The sequence below is a fragment of the Pleurodeles waltl genome, chromosome 7, assembly GCF_031143425.1.
Source record: "Pleurodeles waltl isolate 20211129_DDA chromosome 7, aPleWal1.hap1.20221129, whole genome shotgun sequence".
Classification (NCBI taxonomy): domain Eukaryota; kingdom Metazoa; phylum Chordata; class Amphibia; order Caudata; family Salamandridae; genus Pleurodeles; species Pleurodeles waltl.
Window position 1 is genome coordinate 154,171,746 of NC_090446.1, and position 22,351 is coordinate 154,194,096.

At 44.4% G+C, this 22,351-nt stretch overlaps 1 protein-coding gene across 2 annotated transcripts in view; it reads left to right on the forward strand.

Annotated features, from left to right (window-relative positions):
• The first annotated feature begins 1,404 nt into the window (after positions 1-1,404).
• Positions 1,405-22,351, forward strand: part of LOC138303899 (piezo-type mechanosensitive ion channel component 2-like) — a 733,706-nt gene continuing 712,759 nt past the window's right edge. Inside the window, exons 1-2 of one of the 2 annotated variants that reach the window (XM_069243434.1) lie at positions 1,405-1,718; positions 12,429-12,524. In XM_069243434.1, coding sequence (XP_069099535.1) covers positions 12,518-12,524 — 7 coding nt within the window. In that variant the 5' untranslated portion in view covers positions 1,405-1,718; positions 12,429-12,517. The remainder of the gene's footprint in view (positions 1,719-12,428; positions 12,525-22,351) is intronic. The other variant, XM_069243435.1, reaches the window with a different exon arrangement.

Genomic DNA, 22,351 nt, shown 5'->3' on the forward strand with positions numbered 1-22,351 from the left:
GAAAGCAAAGTGTACTAGTTTGAGGTCCTGGGCCGTTTGGCAGCCTAGCAGGAATCCTGTGCCGTCCTTGGATACATATATTTTTGTGGGTTTTGCGGTGTCTTCATGGGTGACCTCGGTGGTGAAGGTCCCTACTATTTCTAGGGGCCGGCTGTGCCCGAAGGCAAACACCTGAACGTTTGTGGGTCTTAGCGGTGGAAGCGGCTTAGGTAGGGTGTCATACACATCCGTGGCCATTAAGTTTATTGATGCTCCTGTGTCTACCAGCGCTGATACTTGTGTGCCTTGGATTTTAACTTTGCACGTGGGTAACCAGCGGCCTTTGATGGTGTGTATGATGTGCACCACGTGAGATTCATTGTCCGTGTCGCTCTCTGAATCTGGGTCCCAAGTGGTGTCCACCATTTTAACTGTTTTCCTGGGGGGCTGTGGTTGGCTGTTTTGGTGTTGACCTGCACACTTTCGCGAAGTGGTTCATTTTTCCGCAAGCACTGCACATCTTGCCCCACGCTGGGCAGGTCGTTGGGTGTGGTGCTGGGCCTCCGCACCATTTGCACACTCTGCCTTTGGGTCTACTTTTGTACGTTTCTTTGTGTCGCGTGGCCTCCTTTGTTACTGCATTTGCTGTTTCGGCCTTCGGTTGGGCTGTGGGGGCTTGTTCCATATGCGCTGCGCGAGCCCGCGCTAGCTCTTGCGACCGCCCTAGCGTGAGTATGTCCTTCATTGCCATATTTGGCTGCTGCAGTATGCGTTCTCTAAGTTTTGATGACGAGCACCCTTGGATGAACTGTGCCCTGACCTCGCCTTCCTCGTCGGGCAGTGTGCAGGTGCTCGCTAGCTCCTTCAGTCTGGTGTAAAACACATCAACCGACTCGTCGGTTATCTGTCGGGCCTGGCGCAGGAGGAATCTTTCATAGTCTGCGTTTGCATATGGTTTGAAGTGTGCTGTGATTGCCGCTTTTAGGGTGTTGTATGTGCGAGGTCTGGCTTCCGCGACAGTCTTGAAAATGTTGTGTATGTCCGCTCCTCCTATGTGGAGAAGGAGTGGTCTTTTCCTTTCTGCCTGTATGCCTAGAGCTTCAAAGTACGTTTCTATGCATTCCACCCAGACTTTCCATTTTGCTGCTTGGGTGGGGGGGGCACCTGTGACTTGGAAGGGCTCTAGGGGCGGTATTCCGGCCATATTTGCTTTAGCGGTGTCGCAGGGATTGTTTTGCGCTTTCTGTTTTCTCTATTTATTTACTTTACGAGTGTCTTTTTTTAGTGCATAGTTTATGGAAAACGAAAATTCAGTACCTTGATCCTTCTTTATTCTTTTTTTTTTTTTCTAGGCCCCTTCTTTATTTCGGTTTTGTTTTGTTTAATTTCCCATGCAGAGTGGCGCAGCGGGCGTCTGGGGTCTTGGTGCTGCTGGTGGGGCTCACGGGGCACGTGTGCGGTGGTCTGGGCTGCAGATCTGCGCAGCGGAGCCCTCGAGAGTTAAGTTTTGCCTTGGGCGTCTCACCTGACGTGCTTCGCTGTTTTTTTTTTTTTCAAGGCCTGCAGATGGGTGTCTCCTTCGGCAGGCGCGCGGTCCTCCGGCTGCAGGGCGCGACCTTCTCTGGTCGGCTGCCCACGTCGGAGCAGGATCGCTGCAAATGCCGCACTGACACGCCTGTGTCTCTCTCCGACGGCCTCGCAGGACGATGAGGCCCAGCCGATTGCGTCCGTCTACCGCGGTAAGCGCTGGCGGCCATCCTTTTCGTTGTTCGTTCTGTTTTTTTTTTTTAAACTGGATGCGGCAACGTTTTCCAGCGCCGTGTCACGCGGGATCTTTGTTCCCTCGTCGCCAAAATGTAGCGTCGCCCCCAGCGGCTTGCGCGCAGCTACTAATAAACAGACGGAGCCTGGCGTGCTTATAACACCTTTATTTTCATTGTTCACGAACTCCGTTCCTTACTGAAACTTTCCCGCTCTCCTTCCCCCTTTTATGTCCTCCCCCTCCCGTCATGGTGCAACCCACCTTGCACCTGTTTTGGAGGGGTCGGGCTCCAGACCCCCCTCTCTCGTTTCCTTCCTTGGTGTTGACCGCTTCCGCTGTCCACACTACAAGCCCTACCGCAGGTCTTTTGTCTACTGATACAGCAATATATAAACAGTAAGGGGAAAAGCACCCACTCCCATCCCACTAAGAAAGCAACATAAATTAGGGAATACAGCAAAAGTAATCATCTAGTGGCAAAGAATACTGGAGTTACACCAGGCAGTCTGCAGTTTGCAGGGTGACTAGCAAGAGGGACTGTGAATCACGCAGGGTATGGTCTGAGCCTGCCGATTCTTCATCAGAATGTGTGGCCCTGTGCCTCCTTCTGTGGAGGCAGCTGCCACTCCCAACGTGACCGCCACCTCAGGTGCGCCCTTGCACTCCTTGATAATTTGCTCGAGGTCAGGGGGTGTACGAGTCCGTGGTGCAGGCAGTCATTTGGTTCTGCTTTGTTGACATCACTGGTGGCATTTTGAGCCTGGGAGGGGCTCACGACCATGTGGTACTGCCTCACCATCCTGTCGACCCAACCATTTCCAGGCCTCTGTGGGGTCAGTGAAGAACTTTTCTGAGCAAGCACTCTAAGATGGGCCAGGAATAGCAAGGAGTACTGCAGACCCATCTATCCGAGGCAGCGCTTCACAGCCAAGAACGACATGCGTTATTGTTGCACAATGCACAGTGCTTAATTTGTGCTTGTTGTTTCCGGCTCTGAGCACCGGCACTTATTTTTGAGGGCCGGCACTTATTCTTCTGCCTCAAGCATTTGCTGCGAGAAAAAGACGCATACGGGAAAGACGGATAAAGGGAAAAACGAAAAAACGTCACAATGGGAGAAAGTAGAAAGCTGCAAGAGTGAGCTGAAGGTGCAGGGAGTGGCTTTATATGGATTGAAGAGGCTCCGGATGGCTTCAGGATTACGCCGCCTCAGTATTCCGTGTTACCACATTTAATTACAGCAGCCGCGTGTTTAAGAGTAGGGCTTTGGGCACGGCACCTTTTTATTTACATATTAAGCACTGTCAATGCATATGTAGCCTTGGAAAAGCATTACAGTCTTGTCTTCTCTCCGCAGTGGGGTTGTCTGTCATGCCACTCGTAGTATAATGTCCTGATCGCGGAAGTGGAGCAGCTTGGCCAGCATAGGTCACTGGGGCTCTGGGGGGCGCTATGCAATTGGACTCTTTGGGCCCTCTCCGTAGTGTAGAAGGGAGTACGTTTGGCAGCAGGTGTGAAGGTTTCATAGTTTTCGAGGAAAGTTAGGTAAGTCCTGACACCCCACCACCTCAGGGAGGCCCAGTATACAGATGTTGCTTATTGGGGTTGATTTAAAACTGGTATTTATCATTTAAAGACTGGTAGGAATTGTGTTGTCTTCTGCAGAAAAAAACGTGTAATGATATTACTCTTAGTAGGCCCTTTTGTGGTTTAATGTAAATCTGTTTTATAGATTTTGAGAAATTTGTATCACAAGCAAGCAATGCAGTGAAGTCCATATGGCTGTCTTTTTGTATGTTTTGGCAGGTGAGGTCGAGAGAGGGTCAAGAACCAAATTTGACAGATGGAACATCTTATTGGCTGAGACAGGTGTTTTTTTTCTCATGCATTTCGTTATTGAACATTCTAGAACAGTTCAAGAGCTGATTGCTTTTCACAGATTGAAAATTTTGCTGTTGCTGCTAATATGTGTAGCAACTCAGTGAAAATGTTTGTTATTGCTGCTTTTATGTGTAGTAAGTGTTTTGAGAACCATTCTCATATGTGCGTCATGGAAAGTGACAAAAAAAACGAAAGGAGTACATGACATCATGTGCATTGTTGGCTCTGGGGCTATGGAGAACTGAATGCAGAATGTGTGTCTTTAGCAACACCTATGACCAGAGCCTTCAGTTGTGTGCTTTAAGCTCTGGAACTTCAACAAGAGAGTGGCTGTGCCAATGCTTAATTTGTGCTTGTTGTTTCCAGTGCTGAGCACGGGCACTTATTTTTGAGGGCTGGCGCTTATTCTTCTGCCTCAAGCATTTGCTGCGAGCAAGAGACATGGGAAAGATGAAGGAAGGGAAAAACGAAAAAGCGTCAGAAAGGAAGACTGTAGAAAGCTGCTAGAGTGAGCTGAAGGGGCAGGGAGTGGCTTTCAATGGATTGAAGAGGCCCGAGGTGGCTTCAGGATTATGCCGCTTCAGTATTCCATGTTTCCACATTTAATTGCAGCACCCGCCTGTTTAAGAGGAGGGCTTTGGGCACTGGCACGTTTTGATTTACAAATTAAGCACTGGGCTGTGCCTTCTGTCCAGACTTTGCTGCACACTACCAAAGAGTTCACACTGGGCTCTAGAGCCATCATTGCATGCAAGCCTTACAGTCGTGCCTGATGATTGCAACCAGTGATCCCAGTGTGCACCTCTCCTTCTAGAGCTTTCAATCCCAGATAACTCCTGTCTCTAAAAACTGCTTTACGTTCTGCCATTTCTCCAGGTTATTTGAAGTCTATAGTGCCTTTCTAGCCAAATGCAGGTCATACACTGCCTTACAAAGTGTACCTCAATGTTGGGTTCACTTCATGACTCATACACATTTATTTCTCCTATAGCAGTGAAATCTTTGCCACCCTGGGGCCTTGCTGTTTCTAGATGCCTCAATTTGAAACTTCTGCTTGACTCTATCATTTGGCCCTAAGTCTTCTCCAGTGGCAGTAACTCCTTCTAAAGCATGAAGCTGGAACCCTATTCTTAATGTTGTTGAAGACCAGCAGCTACCAACTCAACTTTAGTCTGCACCTCTATATGTGTGACTTATTCCGCTCAGAGTACTGGATGGCTTATGATTGTGTGGTCCTTCCTCGCAAGTGACGTTCACATGTTTCTTTCTTCCTAAAGAATGTGCCCATCTCTCTTGGTGGGCCTCCCAAGTATCAAACATCTTGTCTAGAAGACAGGTCTGACAGGCCATTTTGCCAATCTGGTATTGTCCATGTGAGTTGTAGGCCAAAGGACTACTTTGAAAGCTGAACAGGCCACCATGACCCATCTCGAAAGCTCCCTGGAGCCAATTCCAGTGGTCGCCTCCTGTAGTATTGAGCTGGTTTAAATGTTTTTGCTAAGGCTGATGATGTTTCCAATCTGGCTGTGACTGGAGCACCTCTGTGTATGCCTAAGGCCCTCTGCCCTCTTCTGATTCCACTTTGATCATCTGGTGGCTATGGAGAACTCTTTTTATCTTTCACCACAATTCCTCCCCAGTTGCATGACTCAGGCTTGGACAATTACGCAATGGATCTCTTTGCTGATCTGGCACTAGATGTCAGAGCAGGAATTGACTAGACCTGCAGGACTGCAGCTAAGTATCTACTTTGAAATCATTATAGCCTCAGTTGTCACTAGCTGTCTTCTAAATAGCCCAGGGTGACCCTTCACATATGGAGCCTTCAAGAGCTGCTGTAATTCTTGGAACCCTTTGCAGTTTGGGGAATGCTACAAATCACCTAATAAACAGTGCTGGCGGTTCCCATCTGGTTGCCATTAGCATCAATGAATTAATATACTTCCTGAAATTCCCTTGAACTCTGGGCTATCCCAATATAGCTAACTGCAGCTTCACATAGCTCTCAGGTGACCAATTTCCTACATAACTGGCTCATCCTGTCAAGGCTTTGTCTTCACATTGTGGTAATTATAACACTGTTATTTCCGGTGTAGCTGCTGTACTACAAATTCCTGAATGCAAATAAAAAAACCTGGATTGCTGTGACTACTTATGCATGAAGAGGGGAACATTGAGAGCTCTGACTCCCGGGGCATCTTTCATTGTTGTCACTGCCTGTAGGTTCCTGCAGCATAAGTAGCTGTAAGTAGATTGCTTCCTTCGCTCAAATATTCTTTGAAAGGACATTATTTTCTCCCCATGGGTAGTACTTCCAGGATAATAAGTCAACTCCTATTCTTTATAGGTTCATCTAATAAAACACAACCTTCTAGTGGCTTCATTATGTGTGGCCTAGAATTATGTAGTAATAATAACACACATGGTATTACCAATACCTCGGTAGCAGTAATTTTAGGTCCTGGTTTTAACTCACAAGTTGATTCACTATAGCGCCATGTGGAATACAGAAGAACATACCTAATCAGTGTTACCGCTGCAGTTTCTGCATGTAAACCACTAATACGGACCACATTTGAAGAAATATATTCAACCTGCTTTTAGCCTGGAATTCCATGAATGATCACACCACCCAGCTTCCACTGCACCATTTGCAACCCCGTTTTAGGGAAAACAGGTTGAATGAACCATGTGCTACTAGGGCCGTACTGAGTATCTCGGCTCTAAGGCAAATTGCAGCACGAATACTGGTTCTGTTAAATATTCGCCTGCACCCTTTAGCCAAGGCTGCCTTAGGTCCAGTGCTAACAGACAAGACTGCTAGTCACCTGCAGCATCAGGTGGACAATCTGCAGGTCTTGCTCAGAAGCTTCAGGGTGAACTACCTACAGAAGTCCCCTGACATAGGTATTTGGACTTCCTATCAGCAAGAGTCTGTCCTGGATCACTGTGAAATGGCATCTCGTAGGTCACTAAGGACAATGGGAAATATCACTATGTTTAATCAAGTTTACCAAGACCCTTCACTAACTTTCCTACTGTGATCTTCCCTTTCAAGGTATATCTGATTGTCCTCTTTTGGTGAACCTTACCTTATTTAACTATAACAGAAGGTAAGCGCTCAAAGCCTTCTCTGGCATTTCAGCATTGGTGATGTAAGGATGGGCAGTATCTTGAGGATGGCATTGTTTCTTCAAATATAGAAGCTGTGGTGTTAGTTGTGAAATTATATAAGTAAATATGTAAGTAACTAGAAGCCTCTATGGGTGGCCTACTTAACTGTGAAAATAATGATAACCATGTTACCCAGTCTCATCTTATCTCTCTAAACCACGGATCTCCAAACATTTCTGTAATAAAAGCTACTTGTGCTACTAATAAATATTATCAGTGTTGTAACAGGGATACATCAGACAAGATAACGTTAGTGGTCATCCCGTGCATGATTACCTGCAGTGATGACCCAGGTGCATCAACAGAACTGTCAAAGTGCTGTATCAGTTTGGAATGTCTCAACGTGTTTAACACATAACAGCCATAGATTAAATGCCCCTGACTCTATAGTAATAATATTAGTAATTAGTCTCCCCAACGCAGCATTATTTATCATTCAAATATCAGCTTTACAAGTAGTTTGTAAATTAACATTTTTTCCAAACATCAGCTTCTGAGTTCTGAAAATAAACATATTTTACAAATTTTATATACATATATAAAACCAGACAAACACTTCTAGTTTAGTAGGCTGGGTGGTACAGTGGGAAGCTACTTATTGGTGGCTGGAGAGCTACCAGTAGCTCACGAACTACTCACTAGAGAAGTCTGCTTAAAGATTTTTGCTTTGTTCAAGAAAAAGGAAATTCTGGGAGATTCAAGTCAAGACCTTTAAGGCCAGATTGATAGTACACCATAAGATATATCATTGAATGTACTCTGTATCATACATTCTTCAAAGGAAAATGCCAGCTCTTTACTCTCCACTCCGACCTTAACTTGTGGCGTGGAATGCTACAGATGAGATAGGACTGGTGCTGAAGAAAGGCCAGGTCTTCAGGGGTAATGCTTGGAATTTCTGGGATGCCAAAATTGCGGCCTGTGAGTAACTGTTAATCCAGCCTAGATGATATTACATTTTTGTCTTTATTCTGTTTATAGGAAATCTAACTTGAGACAGATTTTTCTTGGTGTTGGTACGAGAACAGAACAGTATTTGTTGAAACCTGAAACTCCTGTGATTGTGATTTCTCTCGGAACGTTTTTACGGGACATTTTAAAATACAATCATGTAACTCTCAAATGTGGCTGTTTCATGCTGTATTGTAGAATGACTAGCATTGTTTTTGATTCTGTTACAAATGATTTATGTAATGTTTTATCACAGTATAGAAGCACTTTATGGTTTGATACACTGATGTTTTACTCTGACTTTGTAAAAAGCTGCCCTCTGGGATTCTCTTTTAGTTTCTACTTTTTGGTCACCTCAGCTGGGGCACACATGAAATAATAAGCCTCAAAGACAGAATCAAGTCCTGCTTTGAAAAGGCAAGTCATGTTTTCGTTGCAGAAACAAACATTTCTGGAACAGTGACAATGGTTATCAAAAGTAGTGGAACAACATAAATATAGTTCAATGCCTTTCATGTAATTCTTTTTCAGATTTGCCTCTGATCTCAGGCTCTTTTTCTGGGTGTAGATGGAGTTTCGGATGAGGAGCCAGGCTTATGCTTGTGATGTGATGTTTTATCAAAGGGCAGCATGGTGCTTTTAGTACCATTGTATGTTTGGGTGTGCTATTCTAGACTACCTTTGGCTTCCTAATTGAGGTTTGAAAGGAGATAAGCAAGTAGCCTACACCCTAGTACTTCACATCGTCTAAATGAAAGAACCTGGAAAAGCTATCTGTATTGGCATGGTGAGTCCCAGGTCTACGTTCAAATGTGAAATCCCCTGTAGGAAAATTGACCTCCTCAACAATTTTGGGTTCTCTGCTTTCATCTGCATAAGCCACCTGAGAGACCTATGGTCAGTTTTAACTCTAACGTTAGTCCCAAACTAGTTGCCACTGGTCTACTGGTCTCGGGTATAGCAAAATCGGCAGATCCCTTTAACTGTGGCTAGACTCCATCTTGGGCAACCAAACTGCACTTTAACGACTCTCTGAGGTCCAGCAGACTCAGGTGCAGCTTTTAAGCATCAGAACTCAGTCTCCCAGGCTGCGATTCAGTGGCCAGTTGAGATCAGTGATTGTGGCCACCGACATGTAAAGGGCAGCTTCTTCAGCTTTTGTGATCCTGGAGCTGTAACAGGAAGTCAGCCAACTGACTCAAGTTCACCTCTTCTATCTATTGCTTGTGGATGACTTTTCCACAAACAGGGCACTGCAGGTGCAGTCCTTTATTTGGTAGCCCACGAGCAGCAGGTAGAGTCCAAGTTTTGGTGTAGCCTCTCTTTGCCAGGTCCAAGGAACAGCAGGGCAGTCCTTCTTCAGCCTTCTCTCCAGTACAAAAGTGATCTGATCTCTGGGTGCCAGGGGTGGCACTTTTATGCCCACAACTTGCCCTCAGGATGCTGTGGCCACTCACCAATGGGCTATCAGGTCTCCTTCCACCTGGGGACTACTTCCTACAATGTGTGAAATCTAGCTATCCCAGAGTGCAATATTCTGCTCACTCCTAAAATAGCAGAACGCTTCTCTCATGTGTGGAGCTTGGTAGCCCACTCTAGAGGTGTGGCTACCCGAGGGCAACACACCCACAGGAAAACTGTTTTGGCAAATGTTTGCATCTCTCTGTTTCTTGTGCCAACCTGTATACCAGGTCAAAAGAGCAGCCCCTCTCATGTGTGTCCATCATTTTCCCTTAATAGGCAGCTTTCCAATTGGGCCTTGCCTTTTGGGCTCATACCATGTTTGGGCTTCCTGCCAACAGCAGGCCCCTATTGTTTGCTTCCTGAGAGTTGTTCACTCCTCTCCCTCAGGAGAGCAGAAGGCTGTCTCATGGCCAACAACTGTAACTAGCCCCTGGAAAACTGGGGCAACAGAGTGGCAACTTTCTAAAGCTACCCTTTACTAAAATGTTCCATTAATTTCATTAGGTCGAGGTTAATGTAACAATTATTTTGATACCTTTAAGTACTAATTTTAGTAGTCCACTTGAGAAGTTACCACAGCTGGGTTGTCAGCTGTACCCTGTATTTGCCTGTGTGCTGTTAGGACATGTGAAAATACATTTTCTACTTTTTAATATACTGCACCCTCCTTAGGGCTTGATAGGCCTTCCTTGTGATGACTTCTATATATTTTAAAGAGGAAGGTCTGGGTTTCGCCATTGCTTTAAATGGCAAAGTCAAGTCCGCAGTCTAAAACTGCTCCACCAGTCTGCAGTAGCAGGCTGGGAGACATGCTTTTACTTTGTCACACTCGTGGTGACACAAGTGCTGCAGTCCACGAGGGACACCTTAACTTACAGGCTTTGGGTACCCCTGGAACCATATACTAGGCCCTTATAAGTAAGTTAACTTATAGCAATTGGGCACAAGCCGATTAAACATACACTTAAAAAGGTCAGGGCACTGGCAATGAGGTCTGGTTAGCAGGCCTCGTTGCACGTTCAGAATCGAAAAAGCAGTATCATTCGAAACCTTTGGGAGTGATCATGCAAAAAGAACCAATTCCTTACAGGCCTGACCTGGGAGAAAAGATGATCATAACTGACTTTCTGATGGAACATAGAGTGCTGGCTAATTCAGTTGCTTGCATCTCATAAACTTTCTCACTGAGCTGTTGGTGTTTTTTGAATTCCTTAAGGCCGGGTGTGTCAGCCTGTGTCCAGGTGGGCTGGGTCCATGTCAAGTTTTCCGGATATCTACTATTTTATGGCCTAACAGAAGTTATTACGTAGTTAGTGCTTATCCTGAAAATTTTTATGAATCCTGCCATCGTGGAGGCACCTTGTTCACCCATGCCTTAGAATTTCTAGCCTTACTTTCAGTAGTAAACAAAGCAATAATTGTCTATTCCCCTCCATTGGATGATGACAAATAACTCGCAATCGGAAAAAGCTTCAACATTCCTCAATGTGAATCTTAAAGCTTAAACTATACATTAGTACTTGATCCTTAAAATGTCGTACTTTGTACATTTGGTTGTTAATAGAATAACATACACAAGCAAACAAGACTAAGCGGGTAAGATGAAAATACTACACACCATCACTCACAAGAAGTGACATCACGTGTCTTTTGATTGTGATGTGGAGCAATTGCATTTGCGCTTCTTTTTTATGGGCGAGCACGAAGTGTAATCTCTCTTTGGGCTTGAAACCACGCCCATGCCACGTCAGTCACTTACATTGGTTTGTGGGTTTGCCTTTTAAAATCTCCTTGCTTTCATTTGTGAAAGGCATGCATATGTCATGCCTTTTCCGGTGTTTAGCCCACCTACACAGCACCGGTAAATTACCAAAAACATACGAGGCTCGATGTTTTCAGCCTGGAGACCGGACTACTTTATCTGTTTATTTTCCACATAGCGCAATCGCGTTGCATTTTACATAGTGCTATGGCACGGCGTTTTTTTGTGCTTTACAACGCTGATAGCTCTAACTCGAACAAATGCGAGACCCGTTGCATTGAACATGCTTGTTATTAATTCAGTTAAAGCTTGACGCTGCACCAAGGCTGTAAACAGTGATTAATAACGGGCTCCAGCAGGTCTACTAAAACTTTCAGGTGCTATGTATACTTACTTGAAATAGTAAACCGTGTTTAGCCAGAGGTGTTGCAGATCGATGCAGTAGTTAAGTCACAGTCCTGTAACAGGAAAGGATTCTTAACCCAGTGTCACTGACCCAATGTTATGCTTTAGCCCAAATTCTTTGAATTTCGCATAAGTTGATGAAACAAGTTGATGAAGTTATCTTTCAGTACTGGAACCAGGATATCATATGGTGCAGGGGTGTCCAGCGTGGATTCCTATCTGTTCTACATTTTCAACATAACCACAAACTGTGTAAATGGGTCCCATTTAAATGGAGAGCGTGTAAATGCATTTTGTGTGATTTTTTAAAAATGTTGGCATGGATTGAACTCAAGTGGATTTATGTAAGACACCCCTGACTAGTTACAGCCCCTTTTGTGCAGTCTGGTCCCAGTGGCGCACAAGATCCTGAATCTCTGTATGTTGATATAGATGTATCTGGAAAACACAGTTCCCGCTTGGCCTCTCTCATATGTTGTTCTCTTGAGCATTTCTTCCATTGTCTGATATATATATCGTCATCTGATTTGTATGAAATTTTGGAATATGTTTTATCTGAGTCACCTGCGTTTAGAAGATCTTGCATTCAGTGTAAATCCGTGGAATCGTAAACTATGCCCGTGTATTTACATTCGCTTTGTCAATTTTTGCGTAGGTGTAGTGTATACATGTACACCCAAAGGATAAAATAACCAAAGATTAAATAATACAAGCAAACGTCACATACCGTAATATTAAAATGTATATTATGTAATATAGGAAGCAAATCACAAACATAGCTAACATGCCATTACAAAACCTGACACAACATATAATAATAAAGCATGACAAGAAACAATCTATTACAGAATATAAAGTAACACAGTATAGAACATAACATAATATGGCTTACAAGAATAATATATAATACTACATCGCACAAGAGCACACAATAGAAAAATAACAGAACCCATGTTACAAAGTTTAACAACATAATATAATTCAACATAACATTGGATATAAATGAAGGTGCCAGGGTGTCTGCTAATGACTGTATTTTGTACTTCACAGCCATATCAATCCGGTACAGCGGGTTATCGGTTGTCTACTTCCTGTTTCTTCTTCTGATTCCACTGTTTCCGAACCCATCACCTGTGACAATGAAAGGTATGAGTACACAATGCATGAAATGTGATTTGACTACTGCACATAGGATGGTCAGGCAAAATGTACTTTATCACCTGTTAAGAAACACCTTTTTTATTTATTTAGGGATTTTGCAGGGTTTTGTAGAGCGCTGATCAGAAATCGTGGCATTTTGAATACAATTCATAAATGTTTTTGCTTACCTTAAGCAACTTGTGGGAGTATACTGTGGTTTGAAGAATGAAGACGCTTACAACTTCACTCTGGTAAAATGTATTTGTGAATACTGAAAATCTACAAATTAAGCCGATTTCCTGTTTTTTCTAAATGCAGAAGCAGGGTTGGGAATTTGGAGTTCCAGGTGAAATGGAAATTGCAGTGAACACTGTTAGAAATGGGGTCTCTAGTTGGCAGTCGGTTTGCACCCTGTCCAAGTAGGGACCCTTATTCTAGTCAGGATAAGGGAGATACCCGCTCAGATAACCCCTGCTCACCCCCGTGTTAGCCTGGCACGAGCAGTCAGGCTGATCTCAGAAGCAATGTGTAAAGCATTTGCACATAAAACACAGTAATACAGTGAGAACACTACAAATGGACACCACACCAGTTTTAGAAAAATAGGCAACATTTATCTGCGTAAAACAAGACTAAAACGATAAAAATCCAACATACAGTGCTAAATATATGAAATTTGTAAGATTCATCCTAAAAATACAGTTCCTTGGGTTCGATAGCTCCACCTGGGACTATCACAGTGTCGTGATGAACAAAACCAATAGTTCAGGCCGGCCGCGCCCTTGCGGGCCAGCTGCGGTGTCGGGAAGACCTGCAAGCAGTACGTTGGATTTGCAGGGCGTAGTGATCCTCACGGTGAGTTCCAAAGAGCGGCGTCGCTGGCGTCGTAGTGTCGGTTCTGGAGTCGGTGCGGGAGTCGTCGGGCCCTTGAGGTCACACGCATTGCAGATCGAACTCTGGGTTGATGAAGTCTGGAGCGCTGGCGTGGGTGGCGTTGGGGCTGTGGTGTGAAGTGGGACGATGCAACGTGCGGTGCCCACAGGTCACGGTGCAGGCAGCAGCTCAGTGACGGCCTCCAGCATTGTCGGTTAGACCAGGGCTGCGGTGTGAAGTGCGGTGTCCACAGGTCACGGTGCAGGCATTGGCATCGTTGTTGCTGAAGCACTGTCGTCGGTAGGCCCAAGCCAGCGGTGCGGGACAGGACAGTGCTTCGTGACCCTCACGAGCGGTGTCCACAGGCCACAGTGCAGACCGGGATGCCTGGTGACGACACTGGAGTCAGTGGTGCTGGTGTCGGTGGACCGGGGCTGCAGTGTGGGGCAGTGCTTCGTGTACCTCACGAGCAGTGGCCACAGGCCATGGTGCAGGCAGCAGGGGCGGTGTCAGGAGGAGCGGCGTTGTCGGGGAGGCCCAGGCTGCGGTGTGAGCAGGCGATGCCAGAGTGCAGGGCCCACAGTTCGCGGTGCGAGCAGTGGCTTGGTGAAGGCGTCTGATGATGGTGTCGGTGAGACCAGGGTCGTGGTGCAAAGCGGGGCAATGCGGCTCCATGCAGCATCAGCAGGTCACGGTGCAGCGAGCGGCTTCGTTGGCAGCGTCGCAGTGGTTTCTCCTCTTGAACATCACAAAACACACAGTTCCCAGTGCTGCAGGTCGAGGAAACTGAAGTCTTTGGTGTCCCTGAGACTTCCAACAGGAGGCAAGCTCTACTCCAAGCCCTTGGAGAACATTCTCAAGCAGGACACACAGCAAAGTTCACCCTTTGCACTCTTTCCAGGCAGAAGCAGCAATGTCAGTCCAGTCCAGCAAAGCAACACAGCAAAGGGACAGTACTCCTCCTTCAGCTCTTCTCCTGGGCAGAGGTTCCTCTTGGTTCCAGAAAGATTCTAAAAGTCTGAGGTTTGGATCTTTTTCTTATACCCTGTTCTGCCTTTGAAGCTAGCAAACTTCAAAGCAAAGTCTCAACCATTAGCAAGATCCTTCCTTGTCCAGGCCAGGCCCCAGACGCACACCAGGGGGTCAGAGAGTGCATTGTGTGAGGGCAGGCACAGTCCTTTCAGGTGTGAACGACCACTCCTCCCTTCCCTCTAGCTCAGATGGCTCATCAGGATATGCACGCTACACCCAAGCTCCCTTTGTGTTCCTGTCTGGAGCAGAGGTGTGAACAGCCCAACTGTAAAACTGACCCAGACGTGGAATCCACAAACAGGAAGGGTCACAGAATGGTTTAAGCAAGAAAATGCCTACTTTCTAAAAGTGGCATTTTCAAACTCACAATCTGAAAACCAACTTCACTAAAAGATGTATTTTTAAATTGTGACTTCAGAGACCCCAAACTCCTTATTTCTATCTGCCTTCAAAGGAAATCTGCACTTTAAAGTTATTTAAAGGCAGCCCCCATGTTAACCTATGAAGGAGATGGGCCTTGCAACAGTGAAACCTGAATTTGGCAGTATTTCATTGTTAGAACAGATAAAACACACCAGTACATGTCCTACCTTTTAAATACACTGCACCCTGCCCATGGGGCTACCTAGGGCCTACATTAGGGGTGCCTGACATGTAGTAAAAAGGAAGGTTTAGGCCTGGTAAGTGGGTTCACTTGCCAAGTCGAATTGGCAGTTTAAAACTGCACACACAGACAATGCAGTGGCAGGTCTGAGCCATGTTTACAGGGCTACTAATGTGGGTGGCACAACCAGCATTTGATTTACAGGCCCTGGGCACCTCTAGTGCACTTTACTAGGGACTTACCAGTAAATCAAATATGCCAGTCTTGGATAAACTAATCAACAGTACAATTTACACAGACAGCACATACACTTGAGCTCTGTTTTAGCAGTGGTAAGGTCCCCAGAGTCCTAAGGCCAACAAAAACTGGTCAGAAAAATTAGGGGGAAGGAGGGAAAAAGACTGGGGATGACTCTGCAAAAAGGGCCAGGTGCAACAGACACCCACAAAGCTGTTAATCGGTTGGTTTTCATAAAGAGTTTGCATGAGGCTTCTCACCCTGGAAAAAACCTACAAAGTATTACATTAAAAAGCAGGAATAGATGCATTTCCAGGATGAAAAGTAAATCAACACCCCTAAAGTAAAAAGCAGTGCTTGGTGTTGATTTTTTTATGAAGGGAAGAATATTTTCCATGCATTTTTCTGCATGATTAAAATTTTGTGTGTAAGAGTGCTCCTGGAATTCCATAACTGTCGTATACTTTCAGCAGTGATCCAAAAATTAATTCTAGATCCCCAATGGTCAAAATCCGCTTCAAATTCAGGATTAACTCTACGTGAGTAGTTGGCTAGCTTTCAGAGCTAAACCAAGACTGAGTAAGTTTGGGCGTATTCAGGAGGGAGAATAAGGAGAATAAGGAAGTTCGTTTGACTTGCATTGCTACGTCTTGACTCATTTAGATGGTGTACATGGTTCAACTATGCTGCATTCAGCTCAAGCCCTCCAGGGGTAGATGTGGCCTTGAAGCTGATAATCAAATCCTTACATTTGTATGTCTTGTAGACCAGGATTTCAAGGTTGACTGGCGTAAAGGACAGAAATGTTTAAGGTGTTGATGAATTGTGTGGGGTCTGAATGGTAAGCCCTAGGGTGTTTCTTTCATCCTTCAAATTGTATTTATTTATATCACTGTCCCCAGCATGAATAAGTTCCCATGATGGCAGCCAGGTAACTGACTAACAGCACAGACAGAGCACCATGCCATCAGGCTAAATAATTTACAGGATAGCTCTGAGAATTAGTAATAGGGAGTTTGGACCAGGGTCCTTTGGCAGTGTACTTGGAGGCAGTCACAAACTGAGATGGATGATTTTCTGCTGGGTCCATTCACAGCTTGCTTATGAAGCCTGTAAAAATGGCAGGCAGAAGAGAGATAAAGAGAGCGAGGCAGAGATAGCCAGCAGAAGAGATATAGAGAGCACGAGAGAGAGCAGCTGTTTAAGAGGAAGAAAGGAGTGCGAAAAAGAGAAATGAGGAGAGCAAGAGATAGATTGGGAGAAGAAAACAGAGAAATTTGATAGAGAGCAAGAAATACTGAAATCTCATGTGTCCCACTCTAACCAGTCCTGCACAATAGGTTTCAGCCACATAAACACTGATGAGAGAGTGAAAGGGCCGAAGGGATGGAGAGAGAGAGAGAGAGAGGGACAAAGATAGTGAGAGATGAAGAAAGACAGCTACTGGGAGAGAGAGGGTAAAAGAGAGACAGAGGAGAGAATAGCAAATAGAGAGAGCAAGGGAAGAAAACATCCAAGAGATATACAGAGAGGGAAGAAGAGAGAGAGAGAGACAGACAGAGGAGCAGAGAGAGAGAGAGAGAGAGAGAGACAAAAGAGATGGGAAGAGTGAGAGACAGAGGTAAAAGACGGAAGAGTGTGATAGCGAGCGAGAAATAGAGCTTTCATGTGCACCATATTCCCACATACTGCTAAACAGTTTTCAGCCACATATACACTAATCAGAGTGGGATAAAGAGAAAGACAGTGGATGAGAGAGAAAGCAGAAGGGAGAGAAAGATACGCAAAACGTTCAATTGGTGACAATTATCGCACCTCATAAATTCCGAAAAGCTCGGGGTCGAGTTATATTGGGTGCAAAAATGATCATGTCTGATAGTAGGCCCAACATAATGTGGAGCTAAATTCCTCATTAAGAGTTGGACATTAACCCTTGTGATAATTATCGCACCTGAGGCAAACTAACACTGAGGTGTTCACTATTTATTAGGTGCAATAATCATCACATATCCTGAGTTTTTGGATAATAACACGCAGATTGTAGCTCTTACTTTAACAAAATATGTATGTCACAGTATTTACCAGGCATTTGAGCCCTGATAAATATTGCCTGGTTTGTTGATATTTAACCCCAAACTCATAATTCTGATGTGTGCCTCAATAGGAGTTACTGCACATAGAGGGATTTATCAGCACACTTGTAACGAGGGCATATTGGACCTGGCTCTCTCTGCAGGGTCACCCCAAAATATTTTGCATCCACTCTCCTGTTTTCTAAATTTGTTTTAGTTGGCAGCAGAACTCTGTGCATTTAACTACTGCTAATCAGTTCTAAAGTGCTTTTCCTCACTCCTTAAAACATGGCAGAATTGGCCACCAGCTGACTGACACATTAAGTTTATCTATAAGTCCCTAGAAAAGTAGTACTACATGTACACAGGGCCTGTAAATTAAATGCTACAAGTGGGCCTACAACATTTATTGTGCCACCCACTTAAGTAGTCCTTTAAAATGTCTGATGCCTGCCACTCTAGTACAATTTTAAACTGCCAATTCGACCTTGAAAAATAAACCTCAGGCCAGGCCCAAACCTTCCTTTCTAATGCATATAAGCCACCCTAAAGTAGGCTCTAAACAGCGCATAAGGCAGGGTGCATTGTATTTAAAAAGTAGGACATGTCTTTTTAAGTATTACATGTCCTCCTAGTGAAAAAAACAGCTGCATTCGTTTTTTATTACTACCAGGCCTACCTCTCCCATAGGATAACATTGGTTTATCTAACTATATTTAATAAGGGCTAACTTTTGATTGAGAGCAGGTAGAAATATCATGTTTGGGCTCAAATTAATTGTAATTTAAAATCAGTCAGTCAAATAATCTTTATTTTGGCTAACTAACCATAAACGTCAAAGCAAACAATCAACAAAGAAAGACCGAAGGTAAAAGTAATAACAGTAATGACAATTCATATACAAACTCATATTTAGTAAACACATTGGATCAGATTAAGATGTAAAAAACCTTATAAACCTATAAAACACAATAAATATTCAGGTTAAGACAAATAAAATAAAATCAGATAATCAAATACAAAGGATTGCGATCACAAACCTGGGGATGCACCTGAATTAAGAAGACACTTCCCACTGTCTAATACGCCACATGGACAACAAAAACCTAGAAACGGCAAAAACAATACACAACCTGGTATCACTTCTTAAAAATTTCTGAGGGCAGGCCTAATATTCCTGAAGCCCAAATATTGGCCTAGAGGCCAGACCCATTTCTTCCTAGGACCCCCAGTAGGGGGTACTAAAGAAAATAACATGCTCCACTGATTCCACCACTTCTGGTCAAAATGGACATCAACTAGTACAACCAGAAACTCCTTGCTTCCCTGAAGCTGTAAAGGAAGGTACGGTAAGGAAGCCCATGTGGAATTTGATTTAGACAGTTCTCTTCAATCTTATCCAAATAGCCTTCCAGCCGATAAACATCTTTAAATGCCATGAACAAAGCTGTAAGATGGCCAGTGCTGCTAGAATATAGGGTTAGATAATCAGTGTGCCACCACAAAGTCTCCTTAAGAACTTGTTTAGAGAATGCTGCAGCATCTACTCCAGACAACCACAAGTTCCCAAACCTCATCTACCGTAGGCGGTCTTTAACCACCCTTAGTTATAAGATCTTACAGGCACCAGCCAAACCCATCACTTCTTCTAGGGCACTGCTAAAAGATGTAAGCTCCTGGGAAGACCACAGTTTCTGTCAGTAAAACAGGGGGTTTAAACTGACCAAGTCATTTACTCATTTTAGGATGAAGTCCAGCTTTAGGGGGCATAAAGTGGTGCTCAATGGCAAGTTACACAGGTTCTTCATAAAACAATTTTACACAAGTTTGAGGGGTCTGAAATCTAATTGGCTCCACAGTTCTGCTGTACAGAGAAGCCCTCCAGGCCTGGCACTTATAAACATTTAGTGTAGGAAAAATCGAGTGAAAAGGAGAACTATATTGCACTCTCAAAATACCCCCTCAATACTGCTCCAGTCTGAGCTTGCATTTTAAAACATGGGCTGACCAGTCAAATTCCTCAGAAACGTTCACCCTGAGGTAATTATATACCTGCACACGATCAAGCCTTTCACCATTATAAGAAGGATTTGAACGAGAGGACAAGGTAGGGGGATTGGATTAAACACCATATATATTTGGTCTTGCCAAGGTTTATCTCCAACCCTCAAAGCAATCCAAAAGCTTTTGAATGCCCATTGGAGATTTGGAGAGCAACAGGGTGTCATCCGCGAACAGCGGGGCGGGGACCCTGGTGACAGCCAGCGACAGGGTATCACCCTCACATTCCATTAACTTAGACACCAGATCATCAACATAGAGGAGGAAGAGAGTTGTGGCCAAGATACAACCTTGTCCCACTCCCCTTTTAACAGAGACAGGGTCAGTACGCTCTCCCTGTGGCCCGCATCTAACCCGGGCATAATTCTTAGTATGTAAAGCAATTATTACATTTAAGAGGTAGGCAGGGACATCCATCTCCAACAATACCCTCCAGGGAGATGCTCTGGGTCCGAGGTCAAAACCTGAACGAAGATCAACAAAAACTACATATAATCTACTGTCCCTCAGGGAAATGTACCTCCAATATAGCATCTGGAGGCGAAAGACCTGACCGATTGTGCTCATCCTTCCACTCCAACAATCTATTCAGCATTATACAACAAAATCATTTTTCACACTATCAATTAAGCTATTTGGCCTGTAATAAGTAGGTAGAGAGTTGCAACCCTTCTTGAAAATTAGGATGATCTCTGCCCCGGTCCATGAAGAAGATATGAGAGCACCAAATAACAGGGCAGTAAAAAACAATAATAATATGGGCACCATAAGTCCTTGAACAGCTAAAATATATCACCTGATCTTTGTCTAGTCCTGGAGCCTTGTTGGGAGTAATCAAATCTAGGGCTTTAGATATCTCCATGCTTGTTATAGGAGGGGCCTGCTGTGAGATTATTTCAATATAAGTCACAATAGACATCTTGGCAGCGGTCATGTAACCCTTCAAGCAATGTCTCAACTTCCCAGAAATTCCCAGAGATTGATGCCCACCATGAAGACCCCCGATTCCACCTGAGGTGGATTGAAAATGTCCACCCCAGACCCTTGCACACACTACTTTGCCTCATTGGAGTCATTCACCACTGCTGTTAAATAACCCACTTCAGTCTCATTGGTGGGAGAAACAGAATACAACTGGGAAAAATGGTCATCCCAGGCATCTGTCACAATACTGTTGCCAAGTGGTTCACCCCTATGGCAGTCTCCACCTGCAACTATGTGCCAGAATGTGCAAAGATCTTTACTTCTAAGGGCACCCAGCGTTATAGCCCCTTTGCACCATTCTCAATCTTTTTTGGACTGCCTAATGGTGGCTTTATATTACCGCCTTGCTGCCCGAATACATACTCTAGAACCTCTTTTGATGGCGCTGAGCAGGGCACTCCGAGCATCCCTACAGGACATGGTAAACCATGTGGCCTCATTGTAGGGGTACTGAACACACATGGGCTCTTTAGTGAGCAGGTCCCTGAGGGAATCAAACTAGGAATTATGGATTGCACATAAAATCTCCAGGGAGATCCTCATGTACCTTAGCAGACACCAACACATCTAGACCGACAACCATGGCCTCTAGTACATTTTCGACTTGACTACCACACTCCATTTAAGGCTAGTCGATTATTCATAGGACAAACCCTAAGATCAAGGGTCGCATGGGGGTAACTATCAAGAGATTTACCAAGGGAGGTCAGTGTTAAACTCAATGCATTGTGATCACTGTCCTCTCATGGTACTACTTCCATGTCGATCAGGCCACATCCTTCTATCCAAAAGGATCTAGTCAATTAAACTGAAACGGTTTAGCTTATTGGACAGGGTTCTTCCATTACAAGTCCATAGACGATTTTTAAGTGTGAATGCGTTGAACTGTAATATCGCTGCAGACAACCTTTTCACTGGAGTGATTGTGCTATCAGGGACACCCCACACATTATCCTCCTCACAGGGCAGGCTCTCGTGATCAGTAGATAGAGGTGCAAATTTACAATTAAAATCCCCTGCCTCAATCTTATAGCCAGCCTCACTTATGATACCCAGGTGTTTGTTAACCAAATGAATCACTTGCAATTTATTGATGCCGCCAGGTCTGCATTAGACATTGTATAAATAATATAGTGGGCCGTTGATAAAAGCCAAGGAAACACACAAGCTGTCATGACTGCCCAAATTAACAATCCTGGCCGAGCAACATAGCAAAGTTTTAAGCGAGATTATTAAACCCACTGATGGTCTCCACATCCCGGAGGTAGCAGCTGGCACGCAAAAGATTACAAACCCAGAGCGATAATGCAGGACTAATGCCCAAGTTTCCTGGAACAAGCAGACATCAACAAAATCTATAAATGAGCCCCAAAGTGGACATGGCAGCGTGGATGCTAATCCAGCTAAATTCTAGAAAACTAGCTTAAAAATGCCAGGGGGTATAGAAAATAGTTAATAACACTTTAAGAGGAGATGAGCCACCATCTCTAGGGGACAACACACTCTAATGGACAGGCTCAATTACTGGACAAATGTAGCTATTAGAATGAGAGATTACTTCTAATGGATATGAAGGTATGTTAACCACTCCCATGTCCCCAACGGCTTTTTGACCGTACACCCTGTATACACAATTAAAGGAAGGTTGGTGTCAATCAAGATTGTTCAAGTCAGCTAGGGGCAAATATCTATTTAGAAGCGGCACTGGGGCCTGCAAGGCCTGTTACTCATTGTCGAAGGCAATGTCTGGGCATATCTGCACACAACTGGTGGTGGTTTATAAAACATCAAGGGAACATAATTTATGCTAGCAGACATCCTACAGACCCCTAATCCATTATTAGTCAATCCATTGGTTAACTCCAGCTCCTACAATTAATGACAACACAATCCCCAGAGATATTCTTCATTGTGGGGCCAACTCAATACACCCTCCGTAACAAACAACATTTCATTGTATTACGCCAAAT